Source organism: Micropterus salmoides, unplaced genomic scaffold, assembly GCF_014851395.1.
Source record: "Micropterus salmoides isolate LMB-PRFRI ecotype aquatic unplaced genomic scaffold, ASM1485139v1 Ms_hic_scaffold_14, whole genome shotgun sequence".
Taxonomy (NCBI): Eukaryota; Metazoa; Chordata; class Actinopteri; order Centrarchiformes; family Centrarchidae; genus Micropterus; species Micropterus salmoides.
The window spans coordinates 28,719,050-28,731,890 of NW_024040485.1; the positions used below are offsets into that span (position 1 = coordinate 28,719,050).

General features: G+C 41.5%; 1 protein-coding gene across 3 annotated transcripts in view; it reads right to left on the minus strand.

Moving 5' to 3' along the window:
• Positions 1 to 9,184: 9,184 nt before the first annotated feature.
• Positions 9,185 to 12,841, minus strand: part of tox (thymocyte selection-associated high mobility group box) — a 54,014-nt gene continuing 50,357 nt past the window's right edge. For all 3 annotated transcript variants that reach the window (XM_038718877.1, XM_038718878.1, XM_038718876.1), the window contains 2 exons: positions 11,178 to 11,338; positions 9,185 to 10,687 (listed from right to left, as the gene is read on the minus strand). In XM_038718877.1, coding sequence (XP_038574805.1) covers positions 10,651 to 10,687; positions 11,178 to 11,338 — 198 coding nt within the window. In that variant the 3' untranslated portion in view covers positions 9,185 to 10,650. The remainder of the gene's footprint in view (positions 10,688 to 11,177; positions 11,339 to 12,841) is intronic.

Genomic DNA, 12,841 nt, shown 5'->3' on the forward strand with positions numbered 1-12,841 from the left:
GATGACTCACCTACGAGAAGGTCATATATCTTGGAGAATATGCCTCCTCAAATAGTCCGTTACCGTTACCATTTATATTTTTGATAAGGGGGGACAGTTATAGTGACTGAACAACCCAGACTAACATCAACATGTGGAATAGCTACTTTGGTCCACAGCCACAAAAAATATTAGTCTCACAATAAAGGCGATCTAAAATTGTGAGATGCCCACGTTTTTGGACTATTGTTTTCTATTGGCCTGCTTCCACATCACATGACTGTCAAGTTTCTTTCTGTTAAAAAATGGCAGACTTTTCTTTTATTCTCAAAATAAACTGCATATATTTTTAGATTCCAGTGTGAAATGTGCATTTTATTTTCATCTAAGCTCAGCGAATTCATCATTTGTTTGTTAGTTATTAGGTTTTTACAAAGATTTTTTTAGGTCCGGTCCAGGAAATTGTTGCAATGCTATGGACTTGCTGAAAACACATAGCTTGCATGTTGATTAAATCATTGATTGATCATCAGTCATTGAGTTGTGTGCATAAAAACTTTATTGGTATCAATCTGGATAATTTCTTTCATGAAGTGGAGTATTATTCCCCTACTTTGAGGACGAGACTGAACTCCCGAGCTGTTCTCCCTTACCGGATCCAAAGTACAACTAAAGTCACCTGCAATCAGGAAGAGTGCTCATAGTGAGAAATAGGTTTTGGAAAAAATGTTTGGGGAGTAAATATTTGCCAAAACAAATTGCTTCTTGATAAGATTTCCCTGACTGTTAAGGTATCGTCCCACCTTAATGACCTTATTCGTCTGTAATGGAATAGATTTACAACCCAAAGTAATGACTTCTCTTGCTTGGAAAGTAAACAGCGGAGAAAACATAAAATTTCCACGTCATCCTCTTCAACTCGTCTTTATGCACAAATATCATATCAGTCTCGTCACAAGCTCGCAGGTCGGAGGGAGAAGATATTTAGGTGATGCTGGGGATCACACAACTTGAATTGAGGGAATAATTTTTGATTTTGCGCAAGACTAAAAATATGGGAGGAAAAAACAAAAATGTTTAAATCTTCTACCTAATAGAAAAATGTGACGTGTCTGAAACTCAGCAGTAGTTCCTTAACTAACACAACTGACAAGGGTTTCTCAGGTCAGACATGAAATGTAAACCAAGACTGGACTCAACCAGGCAACGTGGACCTGGGGCACCAGACACCTCAGGGGCCTGAAAGGCACAACGGTGTTTGTGTGGGAATTACTTTGTGGTAGTTTGATTAATTACATAAAACATTGCACGGCCTGAGCAAATCAACCAGCCATGGTGTTAAACTTCAGGCTGCAACACAAATTTACCTCCACTAGTCATAAAAACACCAAAACCAACACAGGAACACAGACGCTGACATACTTTTTGTTGTTGACCCCACTTCCGTCTCAGACTCTCTATAATGGCCATAGGATGGTGTGTGTCAACTGTGTCCCGTCCAATCAGAACATCACAGTGCAGACAGAGACGAGAAGCAGCATGACTCCTCAACTGTATGTTCGAGATGTGGCCATCACTGCAGTCATCTGCTTTATTGGTGAGAATGATGCACAACACAATGACAGGAGTTTGATTTGATCTGTTGAGTTTATCTGTGCCATGATGTCATTATTATTAATCATTATTCAGAAAAAAAGGAAAAAGAGAAGTTAGAGCATATTAAGCATGTTTTTTTCTGAAGACATTTTTTTATAACTGCACAGCTCTGCAGTCTCTTACATACAAAACACACTGTTGCAGTCTTGAGTTGGCTAAAACAGTGGTTCTCAAACTTTTTCACATCAAGGACCCCTAAACTGACACGAATTAGACCCCCATTTGATACGATTTTATCCCAGAGTCCATCATCTCATAGGATTTTTGCTTTTGGATGTTTAATTACAGAAAATGTATGAAACTTAACGAACAACTCGTCATAAATTCTGTCATTGTGTTACTTACGGATGGAATTATAATAAAAAGAAATTATTCTCCTTTTTTCTGGGGACCCCCTGGAACCCCCTCAAGGACCCCTGGGGGTTCCCGGACCCCTTTTTGAGAACCACTGGGCTAAAATACCTTGAAATACAATTTCAACTGCACATTGAGGATAAACTGATACCAATGATACTTAAAATAATACACAAAGCTGATTGTGACTCTCGTGTCTTACCTCTTAATTAGTATCTATGTGTTTCATTGTGACATTAACTACATTGACAACATTGATATATACATATGTACTGTTAATGATCTAATTATAGTAATATCTTACAGTAATATACGCAACTATACAGCTAAACAAATCCAGCTCGTAACCTCTGTTACTGTATCACAGTTTCTGTTTTGTCTTGTTGTTACTGCTTGTTTCACATTGAACCAATAAAAAACAATTCCATGGTGAGCCAGCAGGTTGAAATAAGGGCATTGAAACAAATAAATTAATCAATTTATTTGTTTTGTAAAAACACTACACAAAACACCCTTATGTAAACTTGTGAAGATGATTGTGAATAACCAGCAAAGTCGTCACTGTCTTAAATCTTACCTGTCCTGCTGTCCTGCAGGTGGTGTTGGCTTGACCCTGCTGGTAGTGTTTATCTACTATCGAGTGTGTCGGAGGAAGAAACTGAGAGAAAGTAAAAGACAAAAAGAGGAGGAAGAGGGAAGCAGCACAATTGCGAATCACCTAGATGCTAGTGAAAAAACGAGAGACTTCTTCTTGCAGGCAAATAGCAGCCAGTCTGGGGACAGGGAAGCCGTGGCGTTGGATACAAGGACATATAGTCATGGCGGCCCGTTTAGGTCCAGAGCTGTTGAAAACCTTAGCCATTTCAGGTGCCCAGACTGTGGCACGGAAAGACAAAAAGGGATGGGGCTGAACTCGATAAGAGGGAACATGAGGATAAATGGAGGGATGGAAGCAGAGCAGGAAATAGAGAAGAAGAGAATGAGGATGATGGCAGAGGAAGAAAGGTGGAGGCTTGGCACTCAGCAGAGAAAGTTGAGCAGAGACATTCCCAACGAGCTTCTTTCTCGTAGCAACACCGACGCTTCTTCTCATCCATGGAAAGAAACCTTCAGTCAGAGACCAGAGACAAACAGAAAGATGGGAGAGAGGACAGACATGGAAGGTAAGAGCAGAGGACATGAAACTTTCCACTGCGAGAGCTGCCACAGGACATACAGACCACCAGAGCAGAACATGACACAAGTGAGGATTCACACCAACATGGGAGACTCTGCTCGGTTCGATGGCTTCCCTTCTCAGTACAGACAGATTGACCGGGGTAGGAATGTTAACCACAATCAGTTAGACATACTCACGAACGCAGAGCGGAGAAGAGAAACAAGGAACGTAACGTTTGATCTGGCGAGCCCGAGGACACTAGAGCAAGTCAAAAGTCAAGGTGAGGAGGGAGGAAGAGGGAAGCGCAAGGAGGAAGAGGGAACCGACAGAGACAAGGAGAGAGGAAGAGTAAGAAGACACAAAGCCCAGTCAAGCCGCTTACTGAAGGTTAAACTAAACTTGAACCCGCTAGGAAAACGCAAAGTCCATCCCAAGAAGAAAACCGAGCAGGGCCACTCAGAGAAAAGCAACTCAAAGAAGGGTAAAGATAAAAGGCAGGATGGAAAAGAAAGAGAAGAGAAGGAAGGGAAAGAGAAGTCTGGTAAGAAAACAAAAGGTAGCAGCGAGAAAATGAAGAAATCCACCGCTAAAAGATTGACCGAGGATGGTGAGGATGAGAAGGAAGAAGAAGACCAAGGAGGAGGACAGAAAAGCAAAATGTCCCCTAAGCAGAAAAAAACAACTTCCAAAAGTGGGCAACTCAGCCAGGGAAGTACAGAAGGTGACCAGGGCCAGAATACAAACTCAGAGAACTCCCAAACTGGCAATACCACCAATACTGCTGACCAATCGGCCTCTGCTATTGCCGCTGAACAGGGACAAATCTTGCAGGGTGGTAGTATTCAGTATCAGGGAGCTGGATTGGTTCTGGGGAGTGCTCATCTTTCCTCGCAGCATCCCTTATCCCTCTCTACCACAGACAGGAATCACACTACCAACCGCTCCCTGCTTGGTTCAGTGGGCTCACAACTGACTGGCAGCAGCCTCTCTCTTCAAGGGGGGAATTTATTGCTCAGCACTGCAGCCCAAGGATCTAATCCCCTGTTCGCCGGCTATCCAGCTAATTCCGTTGCTCCCAGAATTGCAATCAGTGGGCCCAACATGGCTCCAAGTGGTGCCCCAGACAGCTTCAGCAGCCAAGCTGGGGTAGGCCTCGCGTCTCCAGCCACCTCACTTCTAGCTAACGCTGTACATGCTAACCCTTTACAAGCAAGTGCAACACATACCTCTCCTCTTCACACCTCCCAGCTTGCAGGATTAGCCTCGATGTTAGCAGCAAACCCAACTGTCCCACCTGTGCAGTCCCTCTTGCAGAGTCATCCGCCTCCTGGCAGTTCTTCTCTTGTAACAAAGTTTGATCCAGCCCAGGAAACAGGTCTGCAGACTGGGGACGTACTCCAGCTGCTCTCTGAATCTCAAGCACCCCAGACCAACAAGAGCCTAACTCTCCCAACTCAAGGACCTTCAAGTGGGGATGGTTTGTTTGGGGTGACCCCTCAAGCTCCTGGACCAATGACCACTGCGGATAACCTTCCAAACAATAACAGTCAAACAGAGATGGGGCATGTACCTGCTGGGACAACAGTCAATGTGTCAGCTGGCGGTGTGGCTCTAACTGAATTGCTCGCAGCAGGAGGCAGCATGCAGGCAGCAGATGTGACTGTATCAGGTGTCTCTGCGCCCAGTATGTCTACACAGAGTGTCTCCTCTACAGGTGAAGCAGCCGCTGCACTGCTGCAGCAGGAGTACCTGTCAGAGGAAGGAGGATCCTCCCCAAGGAGGAAGCTGAGGCTGGTACTTCCCGAGAAGGCGTCCAGCCGACCGCCCACCGCACTGGAGAGGAAAATACGCTAGCTGCTCATACCATATTTGATGGATGGAATTTTATTGATCGTAGTGTTTTAATAACGGTCATAAGATGTCTTAAAATGTAATTATTTTTTAAAAATCAGATGCAGAAACTTCTGTAGCTGAGACTGATGCCTTCACACATTCTTAATGTGATGTGACGAACTGCTACAAAATATAATTTCTGGGTGTTTTACACATGATGTAATTTTATTTTTGTAATTAAACCCTGAGTAAAAAATAAATGCTGTTATTTCTGAGTTTCAAAGCTAATTGGTGACCATAATAAGAACAGCTGACAAAAGAAATCTCACCTTGAGGTCCATTAGTAGCTGTGCTAGGGCTTTCAGTAATGCCACATGATCTTTACCAGCAGCTGGTGTTTGCTCAGTAAAGCAAATATATTAATTTTATGACCTTCCAGCTCCAGAACAGCTAGGTTTAAGATGTACACGGAGAGACTGGACTAAAGTGGAATATTATTCTTTGTACATTCATTTCAAATTTTGACTGCTCTTGGACACTAACGGCACAATATAAAGTACAAAGAACAATATATTCAATATAGTGCTGCAACACCTATGAGTACTTATCACCAAAACAGTTCAGTGAGAAAGGCAGCACATCAACCTGAACAGGAAACAAGCTGAAACAGCAGTAACCTCTGTGCTGCTTGTAGCAGGTTGAAGAAGCTCCTATGTGTCACTGCTGTATTGGGTTTCTGTTTTGGCACCAGGGCGACTGTTTGCAGTGTGTTAGGTTTCCCTGGTCACACCGCTGACCTCTAAATGCTGCCTACAGTTCGGTTAACACACAAACCTGGGCGTGTTAACGTGTTTCCTCAACCCTTCTGCTGTGCAGAACCCTGAGTCAGTGTGAGCTGTTACCCTGACCAACCCATTATTATTTTAAGGTGCTGTATGTAGTATTTTAAAGGTCGGTTTATACTTGTCATGGAACACAAAGTATTTTTTCTTATCCAACAGACATGGAGCAACATTATCATTAATCATTTGGAGTAATTTTTCTGTTCACTTGACCTTTTGTTTAACCAGAAACAGTTACCATATTGCTCTCGACAAAGCCACCAGACTCCCTTGACAAAAACTGCAATTTTACCTCTCTGGGGTACCGCTGTCTCGATTGGTATGTGTGTGTTATTGTTTGTCTTTTTTACCCTTTGAAACACCAAAATAACACAAACAAACTGAATCAACAAAGTCTCACAATAACCGACTGAGACAGCGGCAGACCAGCAACTCCTGTGTTCTGCAAGAAAAACCTACTGATTTTATCAAGGGAGTCTGTTGGTTTTGACAAAGGTGACATAGCGACTGTTTCTAGTTAAACAAAAAGCATCTTTTAAAAAAGGGTTTAACTCTGCATAGATCCTTTCCATCATGTTGTCACCTGTAATAACAATCTGAGCCTGTCAGTGGCAAAAACAAGCACCTCAGTGGACGTACTCTGATCATTCACACAATACTGGACCAAGTAACATAGAGACAATTTGTTTATGTAAAAATATTGATCAGCGCAACTTTATAGGACCTCTATTATGCTTTTGTCACTGATTTCCACTGTAATGAGGATTTATTTATTCATCACAGCTATTGCTTTCTCAAATAATAGACCTATAATATTTTTTGAGCAAAACGCACCATATTCCAACTTAATGTTGTCTTAAAACACAACTTTAAGCTGTGTTCAGGTTCACCAACGTACCTTTTAAAGTGAAAAAGGAAGTAGGTGCAGTTTTCTTGTTGCCATTGGAGGGCAGTGTGTTCCTTCGGACACAAAGGCTGGCTGTTCTTCACTGGAAGTGGAAGCTTTGATGGATGAATCGAAAATGTAATTAAAGCAAATACCTAATCTGTCTGATAGAGACTGTGTGTACAGGACAAACACATTCTTTTACTAAAAGACTTATTTATCCAAGAAAGGCTGACAGAACAGAATCAAAACAGTTTTTGACATTTGGTATAATTTTTTTTAAATATCAAAATGTCAAATGAATACAGCTGTCACCTAGGAAAAATAGGAAAATGTCCCATTTTTGTGACGTTTTCTTGAACGGTGCTTCAGGATTAAGGTTCCCAGTACTGACAGTGGTGATAATCAGCACAAGGCTGTTAAGAAAACCCATAGACAAATAAAGACTTAGGCAATATGACTGATTGATAGATACCAGCCTGCAGTGACACCTGGACTACACTACCAATATCCTTTTTTATTGTTGTACTTTTGGCAATAATGTAGCTGTGTCCCCAGGCATCTGTGTGTGAAATGCAAAAGAAAAATGCCTAGTGGGCCCTGGGCTTCGACTCACCCCCGCATAGGCTACATACTTAGTATCCTCTCAACTCTGGCAAAGTCACGCCTCTATATTAGTGCACCAGATTGGCTAAATCAGTTATTAATCATTATGTCTGCTTGTGTCAATCAGACCAGTTACCATCAAGGTTGTTTAAACCATGAACACAACATCAGTGCGTCAGAATGGCTCTTAATTTTCAAGAGCAATCAAGAGGGAGGACTGTTACACAAAAGTAAATCCAAATGCAGCCTCAGTTTGTGCCTCTCGTGTATTATCACTCCATTCCAATGTCTGCGTGTTTGACATGAAACAAAATGTAGAAGCTGTGTTGGTTATATTGCCCATTATTAATCAAACTTTTGGACCACTTGGAAGCAGGCTTCCACAACAAGCTCAACATCAAGTTTGACATGTAACCACCTTGTGACTTTTTTAAACATGTTATCAAACAGTTGTCTATTTCCACATCCAGCTGACATGAAGAACATCAGCATTTGGAGTCATGTTTTCGTCATCTGGTGAACGTACAGTAAGTCCAATATTTACTCTCCTTTTGGCTTTGTTTCGGTCTCCACCAACTGTCCTTTTCTGGCTTTTTAGCTGCTGTGCTCCACAATTTTCACCAGTGGACAGTGGGTTTATCGGAGCTTTTCACAGAAAACAGCTGGATGCTGCGTCTGAGGACGATGAGAGCGGTGAGACTGAACTAAAACAGTAAATGTGTTGACTGTAAAACCAAAACAATGAGCTGAAAGAAGCTAAGGTGCTTTCAAAAAGCTGGAGGGGACTGCAGAGTCTCATGATTATACTCTGTGGATCTGAACAGGCCCTATTGCATTAGACATTTGAGGCATTGTCAATATAAAATGTATTGACAAGTGCAGCTATAATGCTTTCAATTATTTTATATTTTCAGACACAATACCACATTTATATATATATTTGTTTACAAATTACAAGGACATAATTCAGTCAATCACTGCCCTATATTTCTTTTACTGGAGTCACAACTTGGAAAACAGAATATATTTTACTGCACAGCAGAAGGAATCATTGAGGAATCTTGAAATACCTTTGAAGCGGCAAGTGTTTTCAAATCGGATTATCTTTCAGCAAACAAATGCTAACAAATGCTTAATTGCGTGACTTGAATGTAATGCTAATACATGAGGCACAAATTGGGGCTTGACCACATTTAGCCATCTTTATGAGGAGTCGTAATCAAAACAAGACTATGAGTCCGCTGCATCCTCGTGGCTCTGTGAGGCTGCACTGACAATGCTAATGTCTGCACGTTAACATGCTCACAATGACAACACTGATATGTTTCAAAGTTAAAATGTTAACCATGTTCACCATCTTGCTAATATTTGCTATTTAGCATCAAAACGTAAAGTACAGCTGAGTGTTACAGATATCTGGGCAAAAACAGAAGAATTGGACGATTTGGGCAAAAGATGGCGCAGGAGAAAAAGTCAAAAGGATCACCAAAGTTAATACAGTTCATCCTGCAGAGGAGATTAATGTCAGTTTATCTGGTGGACAAACAAACTGACATTTCCATCTCTAGCACAGCCACATGGCTCGTGTGGCTAAAAAAAAGGTGTTTAGAACCTAATACAATTTCTGTTAAAATCATTTTCACAAGATCCAATCGAAGCTAACAAAGGTTAAAAATACATATTTCCTGAGACTTCAAAGATATTTTGTTTTGTGATTACAGCGTAGCTACTTTGCATAAATGCAAAGGCCAGGATGCAAACACAAAGTGTACTGTGTCGCTGTGGTGGTAAAGGTGTACGTTATTATGTACAGTTAATTAAAGCAACTGTCACAAACAGTTCGGAAATAAACAGCATAAAAGAGGCAGGTTTTGGAGTAATGACTGCACATCAATGCAGCGCTGACTTTATTCTCAAACACATTATTAGAATCTAAAAATAAGAAAACCTTCATGGTTGTTGTTGCCCAGAGTCCTTTCATCTGCCAAAAACACATTAATACAAAGAGATACAGGGCGAGAGAGATGTGTCTCTCATCATCATCATCATTAACACTAAAACAAAACTTGATTTGATTTACAAAAAAACAACATTAAAACACAGCCAACCCAGCAACAGTTATAGTTTCTTAAATAGCCTCTGAGCACAGAGAAATCGAGATGACAAAAGAGACCATGCAGCCCGACCAGCCACTCTGCCTTCTCATTAACACTTCACACACTCTCTCACACACACACACACACAGTTTGGATCCAAATCAATATTATCAACAGACATATGCCAGGAGGAGGAGCTGTCATCTTACAAAGGACTATTTCTGTTTCCTTTTTTTTTTTTTTTTCAACAAAGAATTGTTTGACATTTCATTATTTCAAGGACTAAAATACATTGAATTTCTACCCTGCAGATCTGAGCTTTCCTGACAGAGAACAATGAAAGTTCTTTAATCGTACACAATTATTTAGTCAACGCCTGGTTAAGAAGGCAACAAACAGCCTCAGGTGCTTTTTCCGCCTTTTTCTCGTATTTGTTTTTAGCTGAATAAAGCTGTCACTCTGTTCAGAACCACGATCTCTACAGACAGCAATCGGGACTTGGGTCCACACTGCATCAAATCAAAGGCTTATATTCATTTAATTAAAGAACCAGCAGGGAAATTTTGTGTAGTATTTGGTTTTAAACCCTTCGTTTGTCTGCCGAGTTCTCTTCACTTTGGCCGTAGAAAGATACAGCAACTACAAGGTCAAAAATAATAATAATAATTTGGCTTTTTAAATCAACAGCTCAAACAATTATGTTACAGCAATTTACACTTGCTCTTCAGAGCCTTTTGGAACTGACAGTAAACACCATCATTATACAAAATGAGGAATCAGATATGATCTTTTTAGAGAGAATGTCCCATTCTGAGGGAGTCTGGAGTATATACACCTACAGTATCATTAATGGTTCACAGCACAGGACCTGCCCTACCTCTCCTCACTGGTATACACATTTCCAATTCAAATCATAGCATGTCACATATGCAGTAGAAAAAATACAGCCAATAACAGATGTCAGACCAGCCAAGGGACATGCAGGAGCTGGAAGGAAGTATTTCTTCTTCCTGGTCTTAACACTGCCCCCGTAGTAATAATACACAGAAATGCCTCATTATTCTACTGCTTGGGCTTTAGTTTGAAGCGCTGAACTCAAGTTTGGTTCAAGTGTAGGTGGTCCTCTGTGGGTTGAGGTTGGACTAGACTGGCCTGGGTTCATGTGGAGACGAGGCTGGAGGTTTCATGGTGTGGCAGTAGAAGGGCTTGGTTGACGTTTGGTGTCACTTTGTCCTGAGATTAGCTCAGATAGAGATGTTTGTCTCTCTGAAGACCTCTTCAGGAGGAGAGGAGAAAGAAAAAGTTAGGATAAAGAGGGAGCAGTTACAGCTGTAGCAGCTTACAGAGTACTGTAGACTGTCTCAGAATATTATTTCACTAATTCTAATAACACATTCTGAGCCAGAAAGGGCAATCTGGGTGAAAATTTGTTTTTATGCAACAGCCATTTTACCCCGTAAGACTTTCTTGCTTTGTTAAGGGAAAAAGACATCAGATAAAATGCTGATGAGCCAATTTAAACAAGACCCTAGTAACTTTTATGTTTGTTTGTTTATCATTAGTAATATCGTGGCATCAGAGGCTGTTCTACATGGACAAAATGTTACTTAAGAGCAGGCTGAAAAGTGTTTTTCTACCCTCTCTGGTTGACAGTTTCACCCAGCGTCACTGATGGATGTGGTTGAACCTGTAACCACACCGAACAGTGATGTCACAGTCTTCCTGCCGTACACCTGTACAAGAAAGAGTTGAACCCCAACACCTACCCGTTGCCATGATAATCAGTGCTCCAGTCCAGAGAGGGGTGGTGGTTCGGTGTGTGTCGACCCAGCTGGTGGTAGTCCACTGATGATGAGATCACTGCTCCACCATTAAGCATGCCTCCTCCCATTGGCTGGTAGTCAGACTGGAGTGGGGAGTGATAGCCCTGGAATTGAAATGTAAAAGTTAGTGTCTTATTTAAAGTCTTGTTAAAAAATTATTTATTTTAATTTATTGTGTATGCAGCTGATCACACGCTGAAAAGGAAAACATTCAACAAAGACGATGACTGGTCAGTAATACAGATGTGTACTCTGCTAACATGAGCTGTGGAAATCCAAACTGATAATATTGTAGTTGCTGTGACACAGTTTATTGAGATCAAAACAGATGAGTAATGCTACTGCAGTAGAAAGATGCGTTTATCCTTTCAATATCTGTGACGCTCGAAGCAAAGTTTGTCATTTTTCCTTTCAGTGTTTTTTTTTTTCCAAAGTTGAGGTTGGAATATTTTGGAGCAGCTGATTTGCAGGTAAAGGAAACCTAGACGTCTGTTAAACTCTTTGGTTTAGACCTGTGGCTTTCAAACCACTGAAAAAAGCAAATGTCAGTTATTGTAGATTTTTCCCGTCAGCAGCACAGCTCATTGGGGGCAGTTAAGGTATTTTTAAACACTTCACATCACACTCCATCTCATAGTCATAACTCAGTCAAGTCCGAACACAGACATGATAGACATGTTTCCCGAGTATACCGCTATACCTCTGATGTCCATCGCAAATAAACGTCCATAAATCCATGAAGAAATCATAGGAAGATAACATTTATTCATTTAGCTTGTTGCAAAAGGGACTTACAATTGCTATACGTGTCAGAGGTCGCAAACCTCTGGAGCAACTAGGGTTAAGTGTCTTGCTCAGGGACACATTGGTGGATGTGTCACAGTGGGGAACTGAACTCCTCTCACACCAAAGTCATGTGTCTTATCCACCACCCCAAGATGCTCCCAATAACTCCAGAACTTGCCTGAGAAATACGTTTTCTTCACTATCAACAGAATCCAGTGATAGTTGTTTGTACATCCACGGGTACACCGCAAACTGGAGCTGCTAATAGCTAAATATGTGTACTTTTAATTTGCCAAACGTAAGCAGTGTTAGACTTTAGGGCAGCTGTGGGTCGGGAGGTATCCGAAGATCGGTGGCTCCCGATGGCCGTGTCGTCGGTGTGTGAATGATTAGTTTCGCAGTAATGGTGGCTTGTTTACATCCTCCTTAAACCTGAATGAGTCCATAGAAAGCTCATGTTTTAACACACCAACCTTTAGCACTGCCTTGGTAAATGGTTTCTGATTAGCAGGGACGTGAATGAATGCAAGTGAAAAGGAAAAGGAGACAGAGATCCGTCACAGGTTCATCAGCAGTAATTACAGAGTTTTGAGTGTCTTGCGGATTTTATCATCTGCCGGGGGGAGGGGGGGGGGCTGACGAAGGTAAGAGGAGAGGAGGAAAAGGACGATGAGGAGAAGAAAAGGAGGTGAGCATACCTCTAACCGCAAGATACTTAAGGGAGGAGAGAGAGATGGAAAACTAAGCGATTGCAGTGAGAAAGTGCAGGAAAGTGTGTGTGTGAGAGAGGCTGAAAGGGAAGTTAATCTGAGTGTTGAGAG